This window comes from Neofelis nebulosa, chromosome 7 (genome assembly GCF_028018385.1).
Source record: "Neofelis nebulosa isolate mNeoNeb1 chromosome 7, mNeoNeb1.pri, whole genome shotgun sequence".
Classification (NCBI taxonomy): Eukaryota; Metazoa; Chordata; class Mammalia; order Carnivora; family Felidae; genus Neofelis; species Neofelis nebulosa.
This window is the reverse complement of record NC_080788.1, coordinates 98,540,043-98,566,961: the sequence shown is the minus strand read 5'-3', so window position 1 is coordinate 98,566,961 and position 26,919 is coordinate 98,540,043. Positions and strand designations below refer to the sequence as shown.

General features: G+C 38.7%; 2 protein-coding genes across 7 annotated transcripts in view; one reads left to right on the top strand and one right to left on the bottom strand.

Annotated features, from left to right (window-relative positions):
* The window catches only part of KLHDC1 (kelch domain containing 1), a 54,928-nt gene extending 40,766 nt beyond the window's left edge, over positions 1 to 14,162 (bottom strand). The window contains exon 1 of one of the 3 annotated variants that reach the window (XM_058738971.1): positions 13,808 to 14,162. In XM_058738971.1, coding sequence (XP_058594954.1) covers positions 13,808 to 13,903 — 96 coding nt within the window. In that variant the 5' untranslated portion in view covers positions 13,904 to 14,162. Of the gene's footprint in view, positions 1 to 10,968; positions 13,639 to 13,807 lie in introns of those variants that run through there. The other 2 variants (XM_058738972.1, XM_058738973.1) reach the window with 2 other exon arrangements.
* Positions 14,163 to 26,289: 12,127 nt separating this feature from the next.
* Positions 26,290 to 26,919, top strand: part of POLE2 (DNA polymerase epsilon 2, accessory subunit) — a 31,749-nt gene continuing 31,119 nt past the window's right edge. For 2 of the 4 annotated variants that reach the window (XM_058738967.1, XM_058738966.1), the window contains exon 1: positions 26,290 to 26,385. In XM_058738967.1, coding sequence (XP_058594950.1) covers positions 26,318 to 26,385 — 68 coding nt within the window. In that variant the 5' untranslated portion in view covers positions 26,290 to 26,317. Of the gene's footprint in view, positions 26,386 to 26,607; positions 26,702 to 26,759; positions 26,882 to 26,919 lie in introns of those variants that run through there. The other 2 variants (XM_058738968.1, XM_058738965.1) reach the window with 2 other exon arrangements.

The window sequence follows — 26,919 nt, the reverse complement described above, 5'->3', positions numbered from 1 at the left end:
ATACAAAATAGCAAGTATATGAGTCTCAAGAAAAAGACTCAGGGCAATTAAACCTTAAAAAGGGATTTGGAGTAAGGGAAAATGGCAAAATAATAACATTCAGAGCAGAATACTGAAGACTACAAAGTCAGGAAGAAAAGGAATATCAAAAGAGGGCAATATATTTTGGATGAAAGGAAGGAAATAAGGAAGTAAATTTTTATAACCTATAATTAAGACCACTTATCAGATATTTTGATTTACTGAGCATATTTTTTGAGTGCCTACTATGTGCAAGGCATAGTGTTAGGTGTTCATTAAATATAGAATCTAAGGAGCAAGATAAATTTAGTCAAAATGACAACTCAGAATCCAAATAATCTATAAAGAAGCAGATAACATCAACAGAATAGTACATTCTGACATTTATGATGAAAAGAGAAATAAGAATAGAGAAACCTTACTTATTTTAAGTGTAAAAATTTAGGGATTAAAACAAATTCTTACATAAATCCACCATAATTTATTAGTCTGTAAAATAATTCAAAAATAACTAGTTTTAAAAGATAGCAGTTTAAGAATTTCTAAGACTGTATGATGAGTAAATTATTAACATGTTAAAAAGAGTTGGTTAGTTTTCTCATTGGCTTGTTAAATTAAAAAAAAAAAAAAAAGTATCTTGACTACCAAGTGTCTGACCCCTGCCACCACCTTTCTCTCTCTCCCCTTCCTCCCCCTACCTCACACACACACACACACACACACTCACATGCACAAAGAAGAAAACCATTGTATTAATTCTAAGGAAACTTTCAGTCATGTCTGGCTGTGGAAGCCCTATTAGATGGGTAAGTAAACAAATAATTGTAAGGAGTGTGGTAACTGTATGATCCTAAGATTTAATGGCATCAGGGTCCAGTAGCCTCATGTATACACCTTTATAACAGAAATAGTATGAAAATAGATTGTCACTATTCTCAAGTCCCTCAATGCTTCCCCACTGCTCCCAGGATTATCTAAAATTTCTATGATTCTGCATTATATGGCACATGCTATCCCTCCAAAGGTTATCTTGCCTTTTACTCACTATGCTCTAGTCTTCTTTCAGTTCCTAAATCTCTGCAAATTCCTTGCTTCAACAGGGCCTTCATCTGTGCTCATCTTTCTTCTTGGAATGCTCTTCCGGAATTTGCCTGGATAACTGCTCATTCTTTGGAAATCAGTTTAAATGTTGCTTCTCTAATCTCCCAGAATAAGGTTACGGGATTAAGGTCCCAATTAATTGCTCTCCTGCAGTACTGTACTTCACTTCCAAGTCCTTTGTATCACACCCACCCACCACTACCACTAACCTATAAGCTTCATGGGTGTGAGCGCATGGGCCATGTTTATCTTGTTATAATTCTGTTCTGAGAGTGGAGCACAGTACCTCGCACATAAAAGGCAAATGTAATGTTTGTTGATTGAGGAGTGAATGGATAAGTGAATAATACTTGTTAAACTGACTACAGACTCACCTTAGCCTGATTGAAAAAAAAAAATCTCTTTGAGGGCACCTGGGTGGCTCAATTAGTTAAATGTCTGATTCTTGATTCCGGTTTAGGGCATGTTCTCACAGTTCATGAGTGGAGCCCTGCACTGCCAGTACAGAACCTGTTTGGGAATATCTCTCTCTCCCCCTCTCTCTCCCCCTCCCTTGCTCACACTCTTTCTCTCTCAAAAAATAAGTAAACCTAAAAATATATCCCTTTCACTAATCTTTAAATGGGGTGATGCAAAAACACAAACGAATCACAGAAGTGAAAAATTTGGACTTAGTTCCCTCTCATTTTCTCAGAGATTTCATTCCTAAATTATCCCCTCTTTTCTACATCATTAAGTTTTCCTTCTCTACCAGATCATTCCTATTGATGTCCAAACATGCCTTGATATCCCTCATCTTTAAAAACAAACTCTCCCTTAACCCCATCTCCTATTTCTTGACTCCCTCCACAATAAAACTTCCATGTTAACTACAGTGAATGTCCCTCCTGTTTCACCTCACATTCTCTCATCAATCCAAATTAATCTGGCTTCTGAGCCCATCTTTTCACTAAAATTGCTCTGTGAAGATAACCCTAAAAAAAGAGAATTTGTTAACTGATTTATCCAGAAATATGAACCAGAGAGATGGAATATATTTTTTTAAAAACAGACATGGAAAAAGAGAGAGAAGAACTAAGTCTAACCAGAATTTCATTAGCATGTAATAGAATAAGTAAGAGGCAATATTTGAAGAGACAAAGGCTGGGAATTTTACAAAATCATTGAACATCATCAATCCTTGAGATCTAGGAAGTCCTAACAAGTTGCAAGCAGGATAAATAGAAGTCCATACCATGATACATCACAGTAAAACTGCAGAATATCAAAGAAAAACATATTTTCTTAACAGCCAGATAAAAAACAAATCACCTTCAAACAAAATGGCAACTAATGACTGAATTCCCACTAACAACCAAGACTAAGTATTACCAATATGTTTAATGAAAGTAACTGTCAACCTAGAATTCTACACCCAGTGAAAATATATTTTAAGAACCAAGGTAAAATAAAGAAATTTTCAGACAAACATAAGTTGAGACAGCTGGCCAATAACTGACCCTCATTTAAAGAAATTCTAGGGGCGCCTGGTTGGCTCAGTCAGTAGAGCATCCAACTTTTTTTTTTAGTTTATTTATTTATTTTGAGAGAGAGAGAGAGAGAATAGGGGAGGGGCAGAGAGATTGGAAGAGAGAAAGAATCCCAAGCAGGCTCTGTAGAGCCAGATACAGGGCTCGAACTAATAAACCATGAGATCATGACCTAAGCCAAAGTCAGACGCTTAACTGACAGAGCCACTCAGGCGCCCAGAGCACCAGACTCTTTTAAAAAAATATTTTTGTTTAACGTTTATTTATTTTTGAGACAGAGAGAGACAGAGCATGAACGGGGGAGGGTAAGAGAGAGGGAGACACAGAATCTGAAACAGGCTCCAGGCTCTGAGCCATCAGCCCAGAGCCCGACGCGGGGCTCGAACTCACGGAGTGCGAGATCGTGACCTGAGCCGAAGTCGGACGCTTAACCGACTGAGCCACCCAGGCGCCCCCAGAGCACCAGACTCTTAATCCCAGAGTAGTGAGTTCAAGCCCCACAGTAGGTGTGGAGCCTACTTAAAAAAAATAAAAGAAATTAAAAAATTTTTTCTTAGGTTTGTTTATTTTGCAAGAGACAGAGAGAGAGAGAGAGAGAGAGAGAGAGAACACAAGAAGGCTCAGAGAGAAGGAGAGAGAATCCCAAGCAGGCTCCACACCATCAGTGCAGAGCCCAATAAGGGGCTCGAACTCACAAACCATGAGATCATGACCTGAGCTGAAACCAAGAGTCAGATACTCAACTGACTGTGCCACCTAAGCACCCCAGGAAAAGAAATTCTAACAGCTATTTCAAGCAAAAGAAAAATGATATGCAATTAAAGATCTGAAATGTGATAAGAAATAGTATGATGAGATACTTGTAAATGTATGGGTAAATTTAAACCCACAAAAATGGGCTAAACTTTTTTTGATGCTTAAGGAGAGGGAAACAGGAAAGGACTACCTAGGGAAAAGGGTGACTGGACTTAAAACTTTCTCAAGTAACTGAAATCTTGGGGAAGAAGGAAAACTATTAACTTTGAACTTTGTGAAGTAGTCAATGTTGAAAGAGAGTAGTTCCTAATGGTTAGAAATAAATCATATAATTTCTACACAAGCAAAGACCAAAAAAAAAAAAAAAAGGAAAGAACGAAAAACTCCTTAAACAATCCTCAAAATGAAAAAGTTAAGAAGCAGGAGGAAAAGAGAGAGGAGGGGAAAATAAAACACATAAACACATTTGATGAAAATAGTATATCAGAATCACATTAAGTGAAAATAGGCTATACTCTTCAGATAAAATATACAAAATGTTAGACTAGACAAAAACAAGATCCAGCTATTTTCAGGTTGTAAGACACACATCTAAAATATAAAGATATATACAAAGTTTCCATGAGAAGGTAGAAAAAGGTATGCCATGCAAATACTAACCAAAAGAAAATTGGTATAGATGTACTGAGAAAATACATTTTAAGGAAAGTAATATTACTACAGATAAAGAGGATCACTACAAAATAATAAAATGTTCAATTATCCAGAAAGATATAATAATTCTAAGTTCATATACATATAAAGAGGCAGCCTAAAATACATTAAAGTAAAAACTGACAGGATCACAGGGAGAAATTAACAAATCTATAGTCAGAGTATGAGTTTTAAAGACCTGTTACAGTAACTGATGGAACAGGAAATAAAATAATCAAAAAAGATAAAGGAGCTTTGAACAACACAACCAGCAGACTGATAAAATAGACATAAATAAAACACTTTACCTGATAATTAGAATATATATATATATATATATATATATATATATATATATATATATTTTTAAGACCTAATGGCATATTTATGAAAACTGGTCATATGCTAGTCTTTAAAGCAAGTCTCAACATATCTGAAAGGACTGGCAACAGATAGACATAGATAGCCATAGATTACACTGTATGACACAATTAAGTTAGAAATTAATAACAGAAACCTAATTACAAAAATAGCACAGAAATTTAAAATATTTTCCCAAACAACTTATGGGTCAAATAAGAAATGATAGTGAAAAGTATAAAATATTAAGACTGTAAAATAACAAAACACTGCTTACCAAAAGGAGGAGGAGAGCTAAAGAGGTACTTACAAGAAAATATATAGTCTAACACACTTAAAGAATTTAAAAGTCTCAAAAAAAATGAATTAAGCATCCAACTTCAGAAGTTCAAGAAATTACAGCATAATAAACCCATAGAAAGTAGGAGGAAAGGGGCGCCTGGGGGTTCCATCAGCTGAGCAACCAATTCTTGATTTCAGCTCAGGTCATGATCTCACATGTTTGTGGGATAGAGCCTCGCATCAGCTCTGCGTTGACAGCGTGGAGCCTGCTTGGATTCTGTCTCTCTCTCTGTCTGCCTCTCTCTCTCAGAATAAATAAACATTTAAAAAAGTAGGAGGCAATAAAAAGCAAACATTAATGAAATAAAAAAATACAACAGAGAAGATTAAGTAAACCAAAAGCTGGTGTTTCAGAAGGCTGGTAAACCTCTGGCAAAATTATTCAAAAAAGGAAAGAAAGGAAGGACCTACTAAATAAATTTAGGATGAAAAAAGGGACATACCTATAGCTACTACAGAGATTAAATAGAGGGTATTATGAACAACTTTAGTTTATGCCATGAAATTTTTAAACCTAAAGGAAATGGATAGAGGTGGGAGGTGGGGTGAGGGAACCTTACCAAACTTGACATCAGAAAAAATGCAAAATCTTAACAATCCACAGCTTTAAAAAGATTGAATCAGAGATTTAAAACCTCCTCTACAAAGGTCCAGATGGCTTTACAGATGTGGTCTTCCAAACATTCAAAGAACAATTAATTCAATCTTACAAAAACCACTTCAGAATATAAAAGAAAGAACAATACTGAATCCATTTATAAACACAGATGTAAAAATGCCCCTCCCAAGAATTAGCAAACAGGATCCAGTAATGTATAAAACAGATAACCTATTTTACTAACTTGCATTTAACCTAGAAAATGCATCATTGGTTAATATTTATATAATAGTAAAAATTATCCCATTAAGAGATTAAAGGAGAAAAAATATGATTGTCTCAGTCTGATGCAGAAAAATCACTCTCCAAAGTTCAACAGCCATTCACTGAAAATCAGATAGAAGAAAACCTCCTCAAGTTGAAAAAAGTTATCTACAAACAAATAAACAAAAACCAAAGCAAATATCAAACTTAATGTTTAATAGTCGAAAACTATCCTTCTAAGATTAGGAACAAGACCAAAAAAAAAGGCTTCTATTTAACATTGTACTTTGGATCAACCAGTGCAGTAAAGAAAAGAAAACAAATAAAAGTAGGAGAGAAGAAACAAAAGTATTCAAAAACTGTATTTCAGAACACCAGCAACAATCAGGACATTTAGTTTGTAAAAAATTAGCAATAGAAATTAAAAAATATAAAGAAACTAGAATACAACAAAAGATGTACAAGATTCCTATGAAGACACTGTAAAATTTTATCAAAAGACGTTTTTAAAAACCCTCCTAAATAGATATACTATATAATTGGAGGAGAACACTCAATTTCATAACATGTCTATCACCCTCGAAAAATCTGAAGATTTGAATACAGTGACAAAAAATCCCAACAGAAACTTTATTTGACAATCTGACTCTAAAGTTTATACAAACGAGGAAGCACTGTGGAAAAACAATTGCACAGTTCATCTAAAAGCTAAATGTAGAATAACCATATGACCCAACATTGCAACTCCTACATACTCAAAAGAATTGGAAATAGGGGCTCAGATATTTGTGCCAATTTCACAGCAGTATTATTCACAATACACAAAAGATGGTAACAACCCCAGTACCCCATCACAGATGATGGATAAGCAAAATATGGTATTTACACACAATGTCATCTTGTTCAGCCATAAAAAGGAATGAGGTTCTGAGTGACACTATGACATAGATGAACCTTGAAAACATTGTGGTAAGTAAAATAAACCAGACTCAAAAAGACAAACATTGTATGATTCCAATTACTTAGAATATCTGTAAAAAGGCAAATGCATAAAAAGATTAGAAGTTACCAGTGACTGAGGAAAGAACTAAGAGAGAGTTATTGCATAATGGGTATACAGTTTCCATTTGGAGAAACAGAGTTTGGGAACCAGATAGTGGTAACATTGTAGAACATTGTGATGTAATTAATGACACTGAATCATGCACTAAACTATGGCAAAAACGGCAAATTATAAGTTTTACATATTTTACTACAAAATAAAAATAGTAAAGAAAATTTATACAAAAGCACAAAAGGCTCTAAAAAAACACAAAATATTCTTGAAGAACAAGATAGAGTGGGGATTTAAATTTATATGTTAACATTTTCAAACTTCTACTAAAGCAGTTGCAATTTACACGGTGTGGTTGTCAAAATAAACAGACCAACTGAACCTAATAAAGGACCTGGAAACATATCATACACACATGAAACCTTCATGTGTGACAGACTGAGTTTACGTGTTCACAGGGAAAGGGACTATTTAATATATGACACAAAGACAACTGGTTATCCATATTGAAAAAATAATGAAATTGGATCCCTATTCTAAACCATTTAAACAAACAAAAAATTCAGATAACAAAAGATTTAAACATGGAAGGCAAAACTGAACGTTGTTTGGAAGATAACATAGGACATTTTATGATCTCCATATTGAGAAAGATTAAAGATGCAGAAAGCATAAAGCTTTAAGGAAAAGACTGAAATTACATTAAAATGAAGGAATGCTGTTGAACAAAAGACAATCATCAAGAAAGCACAAAGACAAGCTATAAACTGAGAAGACATATTCAATTCATACAGCCATATACTTAAAGAATTCCTATAAATCAGTTAGAAAAAAACAAATAATCCAACAGACAAATGAGCAAAAGACATGAACCAGCATTTTTACCGAAGAAGAAACACAAATAGTTCATAATTGTTCAAATGAAAAGGCATTTAACGTCATTAGTAATCACGGAAAAGCAAACAAAACCACAATGAAATATCACGTCACATTCACTGGTTTGGGAAAATAAGGCCAGATAGTACTGAATGTTATTAAGTATGTGCAGCAAGGAGGAAGCTGGTGGGAGTGTAAATTGATACAAATATTTTGGGAGCAGTGACATTTCCAAGTAAATTTGGAGATGTGTATACCAAGTGACCCAGCAGTCCACCTCTTGGTATATGCCCTAGAGAGAGTGCATGCCCTTGTGCAGGTATAACAGGAGATGTGTTATAAGAATATTCCATGTAGCATTGCTTAACAATACCACAAAAAAAAAAAAAGAAAGAAAGAAAAGAAAAGAAAACCATTCAAACATTCAACATCAGAATAAATAAATTGCAGTAAATTCACACAACAGAATATTAGAGAGGACATATATCAAATGAATGAATCCAGGGATGATTTTCAAAATATTTAATAACCAGATAGCACAGAAACTGACAAATCAGAATGGACATCAGCTAAAAACAGGTATAGCCATGCAAGGGCACACTAGCTGAATAAAAGCAATGTGTGAATCTAAAAAACATGCATTACTAAAAGAATTAAGTCACAAAAGAAAACGTACGCTATGACTCCAAAACCAAATAATATATTGTTTAGAGACAGATGCATGTGTGGTAAGATCATAATGAAAAGAGTGATTAACAAGAAATCAAGATCCTGGTACCCTGTGGGGTGGAAGGAGCACTGTAATCAGTGAAAGACAAGCAGAAAGCTGCTAAGGTACTGGTTCCAGTTGATTTCTTAAGCTGGCAATTAAAGATGTTTACCTTTAAATGATACTTATTTTACACATTCTTTCTGTATATACATTTCAAACTTTAAAATTAAGAAAATAAAATTTTCAGAAATGAATAGTTACTCACAAAGTCATCAAAGAAGCTGGAGAACCAGCCTCTGATCCACACGAGTTAGGACAAGCTCTGAAAGCATGTCATAGGACAGGTCTCGTGAGCTAATTGCCGCTGTCACTGGAGAATGACACCACAACTTGTAGCACCACCTTTTATGCCAGGGACCTTGCTCTTCCTACAGATTCTATTGCTGGGTAAGAATCCTCTTCAGGTCCTCATTTTTGCATCTTACTACGTATTACTTAGTGTTACTGTGAGTCCAAATCTAGCACAGATTCATCTAACTGGGTCCAAGCCACCTGCCCACAATCTAGCTGCAAGGGAGGCTGGAAGAGTACAGTACACGGCACTCAGGTTCTTTTTATTAGTCACTTACCATAAGCTATGCCCCTTCTAGATACTGGGGATACAACAGGGAACAAAATCTCAATCTTTATAGAATTTACATTCTATGGGCTAGGTAGAAGGTAGACAACTACAATAAATACCCCAAACAGACTCATTTGGTGGGTGATAGTACAATAAAAGAAGGAGGTTCAAATTTGGGGCATCTAAAAAGAACAAATGTCTTCCATGTGACATGGATGGCCTATGTGACCATATATGAATATGTAAAACAAAACTATTAGGTTAAAGAGAATATGCACTTAAGGCTTTTGATTCACATCACTACATTTCTCCTTAAAAAGGTTACACAGATTTGTATTCCCATTACCAGACTAATTCATTTCCCCATGCTCTTTTCAAAAATTCTTTTTAATATTTGCAAATAGGAGAAGAAAAATCTCATTGTTTTTTTCAGTTGGGTTTTTCTTATGACTCATATTGTATTTCTTCTTTTGTAAATTTCTTGTACATATTTATTGCTCATTTTTCTATGGAGATACTTTTACTTTTACAGATATTAATCTTTATTTTTGCCTAGATGTTGCAAATGTTTCCCCCAGTCTTTCATCTGCCTTCTCACTTTATGGTATTTAAAAAACATAATTTTAAATTTTTAAAAAGGTTTTATCTACCTATCTTTTCCTTCATAGTTTTACCCAATTCATTTTTATTTTTCCAACTCAAAATTTTAAAAGAGTCACTGTTTTTCTTCTGGCATGATATAGCTTAATTTTTCTACATTTAACTCTTCAATCCTAAGGCTCTACTATCACTTTCCTCTGGCTATCCCTAGACCATTTATTGAATGAGTAATTGCTTTTCCAGAATTAAAATGCTACCTTTTGAATGTTTGGTTTGCTTGGCTGTTTATGTAACTTCATTTCCATTCCATCATGCTATCTCATGTTGCATCAGGAGCCCTGACTTAAGTATTGTAATATTGTGGTATGTTTTAATATCTGGCACTGTAAACCTCCCACCTTGCTTCTTTGAAAACATATTCTAAATTGAGTCTTCTTCCCTTTACGTCTATGTCCAAAACAGAAATATGTAGTTAAGCATACTTGTGCAGATATTTTCTATAAGGAAAAGTTTAGGGAAAAATGTATTAACATCAACTGTGTTATGAAAATAAAACTGTTCATATGATTAAGCCCTAAGAAGAAAGCATACCAGCTACAAACATGCTAAAACACCGCGCTTTTCCTCCAAAATTTGGGGAAACTGCTCATAACTTTTCAATGTTCCCAGTAGCAGCACTAAAGATTACATGAAGTTCAGTAATACAGAAAGAATATGGAAGAAGAGGCAAAAGAATATTCTGGCATTGGGGCACCTAGGTGGCTCAGTTGGTTGAGCGTCTGTCTTCAGCTCAGGTCATGACCTCACAGTTTGGTTTGTGGGTTCGAGTTCCATAACAGCCTCTGCTGTCAACACAGAGCCCACTTGGGATCCTCTGTCCCCTCTCTTTCTGCCCCTCCCCCACTCATGCTCGTTCTCTCTCTCTCTCTAAAATAAACATTAAAAAAAATATATTCTGGCACCAATTAAAATTTGCCACTTACTTTTTTCAGCACTGCCACTCTCACCTCTAGAGAGAGGTAGAATTGTTTTCAGATGCAATGTCCTTAGAATATGTTGGATAATAATGAGTTAATCTAGACGGTTATCTGTGGACTATTCAGGTTTTAGGATGTATGTTCATGAATTTTAACATATTGTTTTTTGGTGATAAGGAAGAAAACTGGGGCACCTGTGTGGCTCAGTCGGCTAAGCATCTGACTTCAGCTCAGGTCATGATCTCGTGGTTCCTAAGTTTGAGCCCCACATGGGACTCTGTGCTGTCAGTGTGGAGCCTGCTTGGGATTTTCTCTCTCCCTCTCTCTCTGCCCCTTTCCCACTTGTGCTCACTCTCTTTCTCTCAAAATAAACTTAAAGAAAAAAAAATAAGGAAGAAAACTGTGATTAGAACATACAATCTGAAATTATTGGATTATTCTTAACTACTGACTACTGGATTACCTCCAGATTCCAAGGGCTCTCAGCTATCTTCTTTTCAGAAGGGTCTCAATAAAACACTTGTTGGAAGGATTCTACTTTTCCTCAAGATATGCTAGGTCTTCTTTTTTGCCTCCCACTCTCTTTCCTTCCACTCATGCCTTAGACATTCGTTAGCTGCTGATAATTCCTGGAATTTAAAAAGTACAGGCATACCTTGTTTTATTGCACTTTGCTTTACTGCGCTTCACAGATACTGTGTTGTTGTTGTTTTACATTTATTTTATTATTGAGAGACAGAGACAGAGCATGAACATGGGAGGGACAGAGAGAGGAGGAGACACAGAATCCAAAGCAGTTTCCAGGCTCTGAGCGATCAGCACAGAATTCGACGTGGGGCTCAAACTCACAAACCGCCACATCATGACCTGAGCCAAAGTCGGACGCCCAATCGACAGAGCCACCCAAGTCCCCCTTGATACTGTGTTTTTTTTTGCTTTTTTTGTTTTTTTTACAAATTGAAGATTCAATCAAGACTTCACTGGAGGCAGTAACCGCAGATGTGGTGGAAATAGCAAGAGAACTAGAATTAGGACTGAAGATGGGACTGAATTGCTGCAGTCTCATGATCAAACTTGAGCAGATGGAGGAGTTGTTTCTTATGCATGAGCAAAGAAAGTGGTTTCTTGGAGTGGAATCTACTGCTGGTGAGGCCTCTGTGAAGATCGTGGAAATGACAACAAAGGATTTAGAATATGACATTTTCTATTCTTGGTAAGGCAGCAGGAGGGTCTGAGTATTGACCCCAGTTGTGAAAGAAGTTCTACTGTGGGCAAAATGCTATCCAACAGCATCACATACCATAAAAAAATCATTAATGAAAGCAAGAGTCAATTGATGTTGCAAACTTCATCATCTTCTTTTTAAGAAATTGCCACAGCCACTCAACCTTCAGCAACCACCACCCTGATCAGTCAGCAACCATCAACATCAAGGCAAGACCCTCTACCAGCAAAAAGATTAGGACCTGCTGAAAGCTATGATAATTAGCACTTTTTCGCAATCAAGTATTTTTAAATTAGGGTATGTACATTTTTTAGACATAATGCCATTGCACACATAAGAGACCACAATATAGCATACACATAACTTTTATATACACTGGGAAACCAAAAAATTCATTTGACGTGCTTTATTGTGGTGGTCTGGAACCAAACCTGCAATATCCAAGGTATGCCTGTAGCAAACCCTTTCTAAATCTGCATGGCACTTTTCAGAGTGGTTCTTAACAGCATCGTATCATTGAATCAGTAAGTAGTAGAAAACAAAGTGATTCTATTCACTGATTGCCACCTGAACACCTGGAATCTAATTAATTACATAATTTTCAAGATTAAAATGAGATAAAAATATTCAGACATTTCATTTATAGGCCCAAAATAAATGTATACTGTCACCAGATACGAGATATTGCAGTTACTATGTTAAATTAGATTTTTTCACTTAACTTTTACAATATTAAGAATCAATATAGCAGATGAAGTTTGACACCTCTACATCTTCAAGTGGCAGAGCTAAAAAAACAATCAAAGTATTTCTTCTACATAAAACCATCAATGGATCTAGGCTCCTTTTTCATAAAGAACAAATGGTGTAAAGATTAGACATGAAGAAAACATAGTCATCTAGTTTACCTTAGTTTATCACAGAAAAAATAGCCTTTGGAAATCCAATATACCTAGGTTGGAATCTCCTACCCTTGAGGTCAAATGGCCATCATTCATTCCCATTGACTCATCATCCTTACTTTTAACGGGGTTATTACTTACCTTACAAGGCACGGTAAAGATTATATAAGATTAGGAATATGAAAGTTCCTAGCACATGCCAGGTATAGTAGGCACTCAAAGGTCAGTTCTAATTTTCCCGTCCTGATACTGCACCAAATTAAAAATAAACACACAAACAAAACAACAAAAACCAACTTGGATCTGAGAATCATTTAACATAGATAGTATGTACTTTATTTCAGTGAGTGAGTCAGTAATGTTACATCTGTCATATAATAGTATCGAGACAGTCAGAAAATGTGGGTTCTACTTGCAAAAGAACTTCCAGATGGCTCGCTTTAAAAAGACAAAAAACGAAAAACTGTAAACTGATGGGGTTGGCGTATACTCCTGAACTGTTTTCTGGCTTTAGAATCTTTGCTTCTATAATCTTATGATTATAGAAACAAAACAAATACACACATTCAAACCTCCATCGTAATAAGCGTATTTAAGCAATTTTTACTAAATTGTTGCTAATACGAGTGTCTATTCTGAGACTCAAAAACAACTTCGTAATTACCCACCGATAAAGGAATGCCACTAAAAATCGCTTAGAAATAGTCAAATGCTTCAGTGATTTCAATACTCCGAATCGCAACCTTGCAATAAGGAAATATTTACAAAACAATACAGCGCGGCGTCCTCGTGGTGCCTTTAAGTCTGCGCAAGCATTTAAAGATAATTAATCGCGCAGAGACTTAGTGCCGGTCAGCCCGGGGGTTACTGGACAGCTGCGGGGGGTCGGGGGGAGGGTGGGGAGCGGACAGTGGGAAGAGCCCCAGAACGCGGGTTTGAAGGCTTTCAAAGTGGAAGCAACGGCGGGGCGGCGTCAAGCCCTGGCGCGGCTGGGAGAGCGGCCGACGGCGGAGGGGCGGGCGGACGGGCGAGGGGGTCGCCGGACGCGCCGGGCCCGGGCCGCGGACCGACCCCCGTCCCGGGGCCGGTGTGGGCGGGCGCTCGGCGTCCGCTCGGGCCCAGAGGCCGGGCGGGCTCCCAGCGCGAGTCCGCCCCGTCCCGCCTCTTCCCCTTACCACGTAGCCCCCCCACACGTAGAGGAAGTTTCCGTCCACCACGGCGCAGTGGCCGCTGCGCTCCTCCGCCACGCAGAACGGCTGCGAGTCCGCCATCCGCGCCGTCGCCCGGTCCAGCCGCTGGGCGCGCCTCGGCCCCTGCCCACGGAGCGGCCTCTCCTCCCGCCGGGCTCTTCCACGCACGAACGGAACGCGTCGAGGGCCGAGATTGGTGGGAAGGCGGAACGAGTGCGTCTGCGCCGTCCCGCAGCCCGCCCGGGAAGCCTGGCCCGGGGTGGCGTCGCCCGTTAGGGATGCTCTAGGCTGAGCTGTGAGGGAGGTGCCGTGGCTTCCGAACCCTGCCACCTGCTGATTTCTTCCCACTCGGGATCGCGTCATTTTGGCAGTACAACCTAACTCTGTCTCTTATTAGCTGGATAAATATAGGCTTCTGGTCTATTGATGCTGCTGTGACATAAATCAGTATATTAATTAATGCTTCGTGTGGGTTTCCTTTTCCACTCAACTTCCAGCAAAGATGGTTATCCATAAGAATGGGGGGGTGTGTAATATATTTTTTTAATTAGGGATTTTCTGAAACGTATTCTAGCAAACTGCCGCCTGGGGTCCAAAGTAAATCTGCGCCTGTTTTTGTATAGCCCACAGCCAAGAATGGTTTTACATTTTTATTATTTTTCTCATGTTATTTTATTTATTTTATTTTATTTTTTAATTTACATCCAAATTAGCATATAGTGCAACAATGATTTCAGGAGTAGATTCCTTAATGCCGCTTACCCTTTTAGCCCATCCCCCCTCCCACAACCCCTCCAGCAACCAACCTTCTGTTTGTTCTCCATATTTAAGAGTCTCTTCTGTTTTGTCCCCCTCCCTGTTTTTATATTATTTTTGTTTCCCTTCCCTTATGTTCATCTGTTTTGTCTCTTAAAGTCCTCAGATGAGTGAAGTCATATGATTTTTGTCTTTCTCTGACTAATTTTACAAATACCCTCCAGTTCCATGCATGTAGTTGCAATGGCAAGATTTCATTCTTTTTGATTGCCGAGTAATACTCCATTGTGTGTGTGTGTGTGTGTGTGTGTGTGTGTGTGTGTGTGTACCACATCTGCTTTATCCATTCATCCATCGATGGACATTTGGGCTCTTTCCATACTTTGGCTATTGTTGATAGTCCTGCTATAAACATGGGGGTGCATGTGTCCCTTCAAAACAGCACACCTGTATCCCTTGAATGAATACCTAGTAGTGCAATTGCTGGGTCCTAGTGCAGTTCTATTTTTAGTTTTTTTGAGGAACCTCCATACTGTTTTCCAGAGTGGCTGCACCAGCTTGCATTCCCATGGTCTTACATTTTTAAATGGTTGGAAAAAAGGGGTGCCTGGGTGGCTCAGTCGGTTAAGCCTGGGACACTTGATTTGGGCTCGGGTCATGATTTCCCAATTGGTGAGTTTGAGCCTGGCCTTGGGCTCATCATTGACAGCACGGAGCCTGCTTGGGATTCTCTCTTCCTTTCTCTCTCTGTCCCTTCCCCGCTCTCATGCACTCTAAATAAATAAATAAACAAAATGGTTGAGAAAAATCAAAAGAATGCCATTTTGTGACTGTGAAGATGATAAGAATTCAAATTTCATCATCTGTACATAAAGTTTTATTGGCACACAGGCACCCTAATTCATTTAAGTGTTGACTATGACTGTTTTTATACCATAATTGCAGGGTCGAGTAGCCTGAGTTGAGCAGTTGCAACAAAGAGCATATAGTCCATACTGCTGAAAATATTTACTGTCTGACCTCCTACAGACAAAGCTGGCTAACCCTTGTTAGTAAATGATGCTACTGAAGTAAAACTACAGTCAGGAGGGAAGATAATAATTCTACCAGTGTCTATAAATGCGCTTGAAGAACTTGTGAATGCCCATTACTCAGAGCAAGTTCCATTCACTTATTCATTTATTCAGTACACATTTATTAAGTACCTGCTTAATGTAGATAGTTCGTTCTCAGGTTCTATTAGATGGGAAACTCTGAAGGAATCTTATTATTACTGACTCGCCAGACCCTGATACCAACTAGGTACTGAAAAAATATTTGTGGATTAAATGAACAAAAAGACAAAGTGAATTTTAAGATGAATAAGACATAGTTCTACCACAGGGGCTTCAAAATCCAGTCAGAGGGAAAGATACATAAAGAAATAAATGCCGTGTGGGAGGAGAAGTGGTATAGTACAAATGTGGACAAAATACAGCAGAAAAATGGGAAGGAAATTTGCGATCTATTGATGAAGGGAGTGCACAAAGAGAGACACTTGCGTTTTCTTACAAGTTGTGTAAATAGTTGAGGATGACTAGAATACTTCTAGAGAGTAGAGACTAGCCAAGGATAAAGGTGGGACAGGCGATCACACAGCCTTGCTGATGCTAAGGAGTCTCAACTTTAAGGCCCAAAGGGTCTTAAGCAGGGATGTCCCAGCAACCCTCTTTCCACCGGCAGCGGAATTCCAAAGCCCTCTCGAGGATTTCCGTGAATTCTTACAAGGATTATAATCTCATAGTCACTTCTGGCTTTAAACTCCTACTGCTACCGGAATAATTCCACTCACAGATACATGGATCTTCTATCGCTGGAGCATGCTACATCTCTTCTCTGATGCATCACTCCAGACATGAAAATCAGAAGCATGCCTTATTTTCTTGAAAAGCCTACTCTTAAAAAGTAAAAACATGCATAAACACATCTCCTTCAAAAAAACTTAAATAAGATAAAAGCCCACTCTTAAAAGTCATTTCAAGAGCAATACAAAGTCATTTGTATTTCTACTAAATTTTACTGACATAAAAGGTAAAAGTAAAAAGATGATGGGGTTTATAGCATAGAAGGAATCATTTCAAATGGAACATTGTATACCCTTGTTTCTAAAACTCCACTAGCCACGCCATCATTGTAGCCTTTGTCAAAGATGAAGTCAGACACTAGTTACAGAGGTGAAGATAGATTATTTTCCCCCCAGTAGTAAACTACTGCAATAAGGAAGAGGGTCCAGTGTGACCTGAAATCAACTTGTGGAAACAGAAGGCAGGAGACTTTTGAAAGGCTGGGGTTTGCTAAGGGAAGGCACGGATTGCTAAGTGCTAAGCCATGTGACTAAGCCATCTGGGCTTGTTAATTGGAGCCTACCCAGAGAAGAAACAAACTTCTATCTTGGTGCAAGTTAAAGCAAGACACCCACCAAAGATAAGCCTTTATTTTCCCCACTCAGGAACTGGGATTGAGAGGGACAGTTATCTCCCTGAATGTTTGCATTTCAAAAAGACAGCTCTCTGGTCTTCAGAGAAACATTTTTTGGGTGGTAGGTTTACATCTTAAAGGCAGAGAAAGTATTTATAATCACAAACTTTCCAAAGTAACTGATCCAAGAGGGGGCTTTTATGAGGGGATTTGTCTGCCTATCACCAGCTTTGGGGCTGGAACAAACAAAATTCTCCTGACAGCCTTGAGCTTTCCTCCCCCCTCCCCCTCCCAGAAGGCACTCTAAGGGGTCCTGGGGTCATTCTAGGTGGTATGGCCTTGAGCTATTAGAAACTATGCTAGTGTTCAAGTCTCTAAGTGTATGTATGTGGCGGGGGGGGGGGGGAGTGAAATCATTTCTTCAGAGAGTAAGCAGTTTCCATCGGCCAAGGTTGAAGCTTAGCTGAGAATAGTGCTCAGGAGAACTTGCCTAGAGTTTGGTCAAGAAGAGGGTCTCGGAGGGAAGAGTATCCAATGGAATAAAGACAGTCTCTTCAAGCAAATGGTGTAGGCAAAACTGGACAGAGACATGCAGGAAACCAAATTTGGACCACTTTCTTACACCATACACAAAAATAAAATGGATTACATCAAAATGGATGAAAGACCTAAATGTAAGACAGGATGCCATCAAAATTCTAGAGGAGAAAGCAGGCAAAAACCTCTTTGACCCCCGCCGCAGCAACTTCTTACTTGACCTGTCTCCAGAGACAAGGGAAACAAAAGCAAACATCAACTATTAGGACCTCATCAAGATAAAAACCTTCTGCACAGAGAAGGAAACAATCAGCAAAACTACAAGGCAACCAACGGAATGGGAGAAGATATTTGCAAATGACATATCAGATAAAGGGTTAGTATCCAAAATCTATGAAGAGCTTCTCAAACTCGACACCCAAAAAACAAATAATCCAGTGAAGAAATGGGCAAAGACATGAATAGACACTTCTCCAAAGAAGACATCCAGATGGCCAATAGACACATGAAAAGATGCTCAATATCACTCATCATCAGGGAAGTGCAAATCAAAACCACAGGGAGATACCACCTCACACCTGTCAGAATAGCTAAAATGAACAACTCAGGCAACAACAGATGTCGGCAAGGATATGGAGAAAGGATCTCTTTTGCACTGCTGGTGGGAATGCAAACTGGTGCAGCCACCCTGGAAAACAGTATGGAGGGTCCTCAAAAAGTTAAAAATAGAACTACCTCACAACCCAGCAATTGCACTACTAGGTATTTATCCAAAAGATACAGGAGTGCTGTTTCAAGGGGTACATGCACCCCAATGTTTATAGCAGTGTTATTGACAATAGCCAAATTATGGAAAGAGCCCAACTGTCCATCGATGGATGAATGGATAAAGAATATGTGGTATATATATATTTGTGTGTGTGTGTGTGTGTATATGTCTATATGTATGTATGTATGTATATGTATACATATGTGTGTATGTATTTGTGCATATATGTATATATACAATTTGTACATATATATACAATATAAATACTGTATATGTGTATATATGTATGTATATATATATGTATACACACACACAATGGAGTATTATTTGGCAATCAAAAAGAATGAAATCTTGCCATTTGCAACTATGTGGATGGAACTAGAGGGTATTATCCTAAGTGAAATTAGTCAGAGAAAGACAAATATCATATGACTTCATTCATATATGGAATTTAAGACATAAAATAGATGAACATAAGGGAAAGGAAGCAAAAATAATATAAAAACAGGGAAGGGGACAAAACATAAAAGACTCTTAAATATAGAGAACAAACTGAGGGTTGCTGGAGGGGTTGTGGGTGGGGGATGAGCTAAATGGGTAAGGAACATTAAAGAAGACACTTGTTGGGATGAGCACTGGATGTTATACATAGGGGACAAATCACTGGAATCTACTCCTGAAATCATTATTGCACTATGCTAACTAACTCGGATATATATTTAAAAATATAAATAAATAAATAAATAAATAAATAAATAAATAAATAAGAACTTTGTTTCTTCCTAAATTTTGATAACTCATTCAAGGTAATGTTGCTTTTTTTTTGGGGGGGGGGGTATTGTGATTATCTATGAAGTAAAATAATTTAAATAAATATTTTAAAGAAAAAGAAAAAGAAAGAGAGTTGGGGTGCCCGGGTGGCTCAGTCAGTTAAGTGACTGACTCTTGATTTTGGTTCAGGTCATGATCTCACAGTTTGTGGGTCAAGTCCTGCGTCTCTCTCCCTCTCTCTCTGCCCCTTTCCCACCTTCAAAAAATAAAAAAAAAAAAAAAAAAGAAGAGAGACTTGATCACTTTTGCACTGGCCTTCTCTTAGTCCCCAGCCTCAGAACCTTTTGCTGACTCCTCTCTACATTCTTTCCCTCCAAGGTTGTCCCCAAGGAATGCTAAATTCTTCTCTATTATTTAGATGAACTTAGGCTACCAAACTCCTCTCCCAAACTCCCAAACTTGAGTCTAAGAGCATCTTTCCTTGTCTAACTAACCCCATCAATATTGGACAACAAAAAGGCATGAACAAGACCCAACTTCCCTTCAGAGCTGTTGCAATTTTTAATGGCTTGGATTTAATAATGAAGAAAGGCAAACAATATTTTAAAGAAAAAAAAATAATGACAAAAATGAGCATCTCTGTATTCACCACTTTCTTTCAAAAAAAAACAAAAGAAGAAGAAGATAACCCCTTTGCTGTCTCTTCCTCTCAGCCCCTTGCCCCCACCACCCCAGCATAATCACTAGGCTGAATTTCACATTACTTATTCCCTAGCTTTTCTTTATAGTTTAACACATAGATTATTTTTTGAACTTTGTATAAATGGAATCATGGTGTATATATTGTTCTATGGTTTGGTTTTATTCACCCAACATACGCCTGAGGGTACTTCATGCGTGTAGGGGTGTAATTCTGTTTTTCCATTGCTATCGCATTTTATGGTATGAACATTTCAGAATATATTTATCCTTTGTACTGTTGAAGGTCACCTAAGTTCGTCCTCATTTTTACTACAACAACAAGGCTATTAGTAAATATTCTAGGGTTTGTGCACCACAAAGTATCTGTCAGAACTATTCAACTCTTTCTTTGTAACAAAGTAGCTATTTTTTCAACTTTACTGGTTAATACTAATTTGCTTTCTAAAGTAATTGTAACAGTCTATATGCCCATCAGCAGCAGATAACAAGTCCAATTGCTTTTAATCCTTGCTATCATCTACCTTTTTAATTTTTTGCCAATCTGATGACTATAAAAAAGTATATCTTCCTGATTTCAAACTATATTACAAAGCTATAGTAATCAAAACAATATGGTATTAGCATAAAAATAGATATGTAGATCAATGGAACAAAATAGAGCTTGGAAATAAACCCACATATATATGGCTAATTAATTTATGACAAAGGAGCCAAGGATATACAATGGGAAAAGTATATCTCTTCAATAAACAGTGTTGGGAAAACTTAACAGCACATACAGAAGAATCAAAGTAGACCCATAACTTACACCATATACAAAAATCAACTCAAAATGGGTTAAACTTAAACACACAACTCCAAACCAAAAATACCTAGGAAAAAAAAATAGAGGAAAAGCTCTCTGACATTGGTCTTGGCAGTGATTTTTTGGAGATGACACCAGAAGCACAGGCAGAAAAAGTAAAAATAAACAAGGAGGACTGCATCAAACTAAAAAGATTGTACACAATAAAGGAAACAATCAGCAAGATGAAAAGGCAACCTACAGAATAGGAGAAAATATTTGCAAATTATATACCCAATATAAAGGTTAATATGCAAAATCTGTGAGGAATTCATACAACTCAATAGCAAAAATGAGCAAGAAACAAACAAAAAAAAAACCTATTATAAATGGGCAAAGGACCTTAATAGACGTTTTTCCAAAGAAGATATACAAATAGCCATCAGGTATATGAAACGGTGCTCAATATCACGAATCAGGGAAATGCAGATCAAAATGTCAATGAGACATCACCTCATATCTAATAGGTTGGCTGTTTTCAAAACATCAAAAGATAAGTGCTGACGAGGATGTGGAGAAATGGAAACCCTTGTGCACTGTTTTTGGGAATGCAAATTGGTATAGCTATAATGGAAAACAGTATATGTATGTGCTTCAGAAAATTAAAAATAGAACTACCTTATGATCCAACAGTCTCACTTCTACCCACAGGAAATGAAATCACTATCTTGAAGAGCTATATCTGCTCTCTTGCACTCATTGCAGCAGTATTAGACGATAGCTGATATATGTGAACAGTGTTAAGTGTCTGTCAATGGATGAATGGATAAAAAAACCTGTGATATATAAATATATATACAATGGAATATTTTTCAGCTTTAAAAAAAAGAAGGAAATCCTGCACTGTAACAATAAGGGTGACCCTGGAGAACGTTATGCTAATTTAAATAAGCCAGATACAGGGGCGCCTGGGTGGCGCAGTCGGTTAAGCGTCCGACTTCAGCCAGGTCACGATCTCGCGGTCCGTGAGTTCGAGCCCAGCGTCAGGCTCTGGGCTGATGGCTCGGAGCCTGGAGCTTGTTTCCCATTCTGTGTCTCCCTCTCTCTCTGCCCCTCCCCCATTCATGCTCTGTCTCTCTCTGTCCCAAAAATAAATTAAAAAAAAAAAAACGTAAAAAAAAGATTAAAAAAAAAAAAATAAGCCAGATACAGAAAGACAAGTATTGCATAATCTCACTTATATGTAGAACCTGAAAATATCTAATTTATAGAGACAGAGAGTAGAATGTGGTTACCAGTAGCTAAGGGGTGTGGAAAAAGAGGGGATGTTGGTCAAGGGTACAAACTTTCAGTTAGACGAATAGACTCTGGAGACCTAATATACAGCATTGTGACTAAAGATAATAATAATGTAATACATACTTGAAATCTGCTAAGAGAGTAGGTCTTAACCATTCTCACCACACACTTAAAATGGTAACTATGTGAGGTGATGGATATGTTAATTAACTTGATTGTGGTGATCATTTCACAATGTATGCATATATCAAAACATCACGTTGTACACCTTAAATATGTACAGTTTTTATTTGTCAGTAATTCCTCATAAATCTGGAGGGAAAAAAAGCAAGACACAAAAAAATATGTTATGTGATTTCATCTCCATGAAGTTTAAGATATACGAAACTAATCTATGTCAATAGAAAGCAGGAAAGTGGGTGTTTGCGGGTAAGGAGAGGGGATTTTTAAAAAGGAGTATAAGGAAACATTCTGGGGTGATGGAGATGTTCTATATCTTGGTTGGGATCATGGTTACATGGGTTTACACATTCATCAAAACTCATTGAATAGCATTCTTCCCATATGTGCAATGTATGTAAAAAAAATAGTTTTTTAAAGTCCTCACTATCATTTTCTTATTGCTAGTAATATTGATATTGTATTTTTGAAATGGCCCACTTGTCTTTCTGGACCTTAAAGTCCAGTGGGGGCTATAGAGCAGCAAACAGACAACTATCATACTATGTAGAAAGTGTGATGATAGCCCAAGTCAAGGGCACCTTGGAGGTGCATAGGAAAGCCACTAACTCAGGTTTGGGAGAGTCAGGGAAGATTCCTGAGAGAACATACAGTCTAAGCTAGGAGCTGAAGGATGAGCAGAAGTTGTTCAGGCAAACGGAGGGGAAGAGGGAGAGAAGTGTTCCTGGAAGATGGAACATGAGAGGAGAAAGAAAGATGTCCTGTTCATTTTATCCTAACGTCAAGAGTTTGATGTGTTTTAACTCGGGAAGTGAAATAATTATTTTTAGAAAGTTTATTCTGATGGCAAGATTGGAGACAAAGAGACCAGTTGAGAAATACTTAAAAAGTATAACCTGGGGTGCCTGACTGGCTCAGTTGGCAGAGTATACAACTCTTGATATCAGAGTGAGATCTGTGAGTTCAAGCCCCATGTTGGGTGTAGAGATTACTTAAAAAAAAAAAAAAAAAGTAGAACTCAAGGGATTTGGTGGCTGATTGGTTTATGGAGGATGAAGCAGAGGGGGGAGGAAAAGATGCTGCCTAGTTTTCTAGCTTGGTCAGTGGATGAAAAGGTAATGAATTCGGGTAGTGAACAAGAGAAGAGGAACGGATTTGAAAGGGATAATGGTGAGTTCACGTGTGGGCATATTGAGTTGGATTTAAAGCAGAGAGGAATAAGAAATACGGATTTCGGAGTCATCAGCATAGAGTTGTTCACTGAAGTATCAGGACTTTATGAGGTAGCCAGGTGAAGGAGATATGGTTGGCAAGTTGGTGCTGGCTGTGGCAGGACACCTTGATATCTTAACACGTGGACTTTTCATAAAGGTTCTTGAGGGCAGTTGGCTTCCCCAAGAGCTAGTGACCCAAGAGAAAGCAAGATGGAAATAGCAATATCTTTTATGACCTGGTTTTGGAAGCTATAACCTGTCCTTTCTACAATATCCTTTTAGTGTTATGGGTCAGTCCTCTTCAGTGTGGGAGGCGAGTATATAAGTTATGAACACCCAGAAGCAAAAATCACTGGGGGGCTATCCACAATCTGAATGGTTGCTTTCATGTTTTCCTTCATTGACACTAACAGAATAGGCCAGTTGGCTTTTAGATTGTCCCACGTTCTGGATTTGTCTGATTGTCCTCATGGTGTAATTTGGCTTAGTTCCCACTCTGTATTTCCTTAAGCCAGAAATTAGATCTAGGTTTGATTAAATTTAGCTTAACCTTTTTTGCAAGCATGCTTCATAGGTGACACTGTATGTCATACTGCATTATAACAATAAGAAAACTTCAAAGTGGCCCACTATTAATGATGCTAAGTGTGATACTTGGTTAAAGTGGTAACCTCTGAATGATCCATTGTAAAAGGTAAGTTCTATCCTTTGTATTATTAGCTAGTAACCTGTAGGGTAACACTTTGGGACCGCACAAATATCTGTTCCCTAAAACTCTTATCTGATGTTTTTAACATTTTATATCCCTATTCCCTCCACTTTACTACCCATAGATAACCATTTGTTTTCTGTTTATCTATCTAGTGGTTAAGCAGATACAATCATCATTATTTGTACATTTCATATTTGTGAATTTACCTAATTGATAAAATTTATTTGTAACTCCCAAATCATACTGGGGGCTTTCACAGTCATTGAAGACATGCACAGAGCAGTGCAAAATTTTCATTGCCCATCACACACGTTTGTGGCTGAGACTGAACAAGACGATAGTTTGGTTTCTTTTTTCATCTCTCACATATAAACAGGTGTCTTTTTCGAGGTATATTTAGTGCTACATTTTCTGCATTTTTGTGATTTTTGTTGGTGATTTTGCTGTTTAAAATGGCCTCCAAGCATAGTGCTAAAGTGCTTTCTGGTGTTTCAAGGCACAACATGGCGCCTGAGTGGCTAATACATGTGTTAGATAAGCTTCCTTCAGGCATGAATAGTAGTGCTGTTGGTCTTGAGTTCAATGTCAATGCATCAATAATATGTATTAAAGGTGTCTTGAAATGGAAGCATCCATCAAACAAGGTTATGTATCTAACCATTGATGAAAATATGACCAGAGGCTTTATATTCCCTCTGAAAATGTTATATTTCCAATTTAATGCACAGTTAAGTGTATTGCTTTGGGTGTGCTTTCAATTTTAAGTTTACGTGTTTCCTTTATATTTTTTTTAAATATGTAAGACATATAAATGGGTCTACAGTTGAAAGTCTTACCAAAAAGAAAGTCTCATTCTGTCCTTATACCCTCCTGTCCTTTACAGTTAACCATTTTTTTCAGTGTGTAGTGTAACATTCAAGTGTTTTAAAATACAAAACCAAGTAAATACATATACATGTATATATTCTTATTTTCTCTCCTTTTACCATACTTAAAAAAATTTTTTTTAATGTTTATTTTTGAGAGAGAGACACACACAGAGTGTCAACAGGGGAGAGTCAGAGAGAAACACAGAATCTGAAACAGGCTCCAGGCTCTGAGCTGTCAGCATAGAGCTCCATGTGAAGCTCAAGCTCACAAACTGTGAGATCATGACCTGAACCAAAGTGGGCCACTTAACCGACTGAGACAACCGGGGTGGTGGTGGGGGGGCTCCTTTACCATACCTTTAAAGAAGTAAATCATGTACATCGGAAGTCACTGTATATCAGTACTCAGAAATTGTTCTCGTGTTTTATAACGCTGCATGTTCACTTATAAGCAAGCACTCTATGGTTTTGTTCAACTCACTGAAACAAGTGTGTTTTTTTTCTTAATTTTTTTTAACGTTTATTTATTTTTGAGACAGAGACAGAGCATGAATGGGGGAAGGGCAGAGAGAGGGAGACACAGAATTGGAAGCAGGCTCCGAACTCCGAGCCGTCAGCCCAGGGCCCCACTCGGGGCTCGAACTCACGGACTGCGAGATAGTGACCTGAGCTGAAGTCGGCCGCTTAACCGACTGAACCAGCCAGGCGCCCCGAAACAAGTGTTTTTAAAGTGTGGCAGATTCGCTTGTTGGAATCAGACTAAGTTCACATCCTGGCATCACCACTTAGAGAAGGTTTCATCTTGAGGGAAGCATCTCCCATTTTTGCGTCTCAGTTTTCTCATCTGTAAAATGAGGGTGTTGAAAAAATAGCACACAGCTCATTCGGTTTACGAGCAATACGACAGTTAATATACTTCATGCTTATGACATTGCATGGAACAAAGGAAGTTTTCAAATACAAAGCGGGGTGGGTGGGAATGGTGGTGATTTTTGTAGCAGCTTCGAGTGAATGTTGGGGAAAACCTTATAATGTTTCCAGAACCCGTGTGAAGTAGAGAGCAGGAGTACACAGGGCTCCCGGGTCTGGGATGAGCCGGATGGGAGTCCCGGAAGATGACAGCGATGAGGGCAGCGATGTGACGGCAGGTCAATACCGCGCGTGGGGGAGGGAAGCACACTACCAACCAGACACCAGGAAAGGACGCTTTCTCCTTTCAGTCTCTGGGCAACAAAAGCGTGCGGTGTCGTCTCTTCTTTTAGCCTACAGGGTCACGGGCTGCGACGCGCCAGGCACCCGGGGGCGCCAAGCTCTCGGCTCGAGGGGCTGGGGCCCAGGCTGGGCTTGCGGCACCCAACCCTGGGCAGTGGCCGCGCGGGGGCGGGGCGATCCCGGGAAGGGGCGGGGCAGGGGCGGGGCAGCGGCCGTGGCGCCAAAACGCGAACATGGCGCCTGAGCGGCTGAGGAACCGGGCAGTAACCGCCTTCAAGCTGCGTGGCTTGCTGCTCCGGGGGTGAGTCTCCCTGGGGGCAGTTTACGGGAAGGACCAGGAGGGCCAGGGTCAGGCGACCGCGCCGGGCAGAGGGACGCGCCGCGCGCCGATCGTAGGCTTGGCCTTAAATTACAGAGACCCTTGAAAAAGTCTAGAGTGAAATCGATCTGGCAGGGTCTTCCAGGCTTCGAGGACTTCGATTTCCCGACGTTCGCGTGGAATCGAAACGTTACTCCCCGGTGGGACACGGTCTCCTCCTGCAAAGTCCCACTATGAGCCGGAGAAGCGGCTGTGTCGCAGCAGCGGTTTTTTGGCATTGTGACTTGAGCGCCTCTCGGTATCCGTCTCCCTCACCTCCCCACCCCTCCACCCCTCCCCCCCGCGTCCCGCCTAGTCTCTGCCTCCGCAAAATGGGAATAATAGAGCGACTACACGTAGTTACCGAGTCGTCAGTTGAGCAACCTGGGAAAGCCCACATGCGTGTCTGTAGTTATCAACCTACAGTTTTGAGAAAATTGTGAGCTCTCCCCTTTCTAAATTTTGGATTAGGCATTA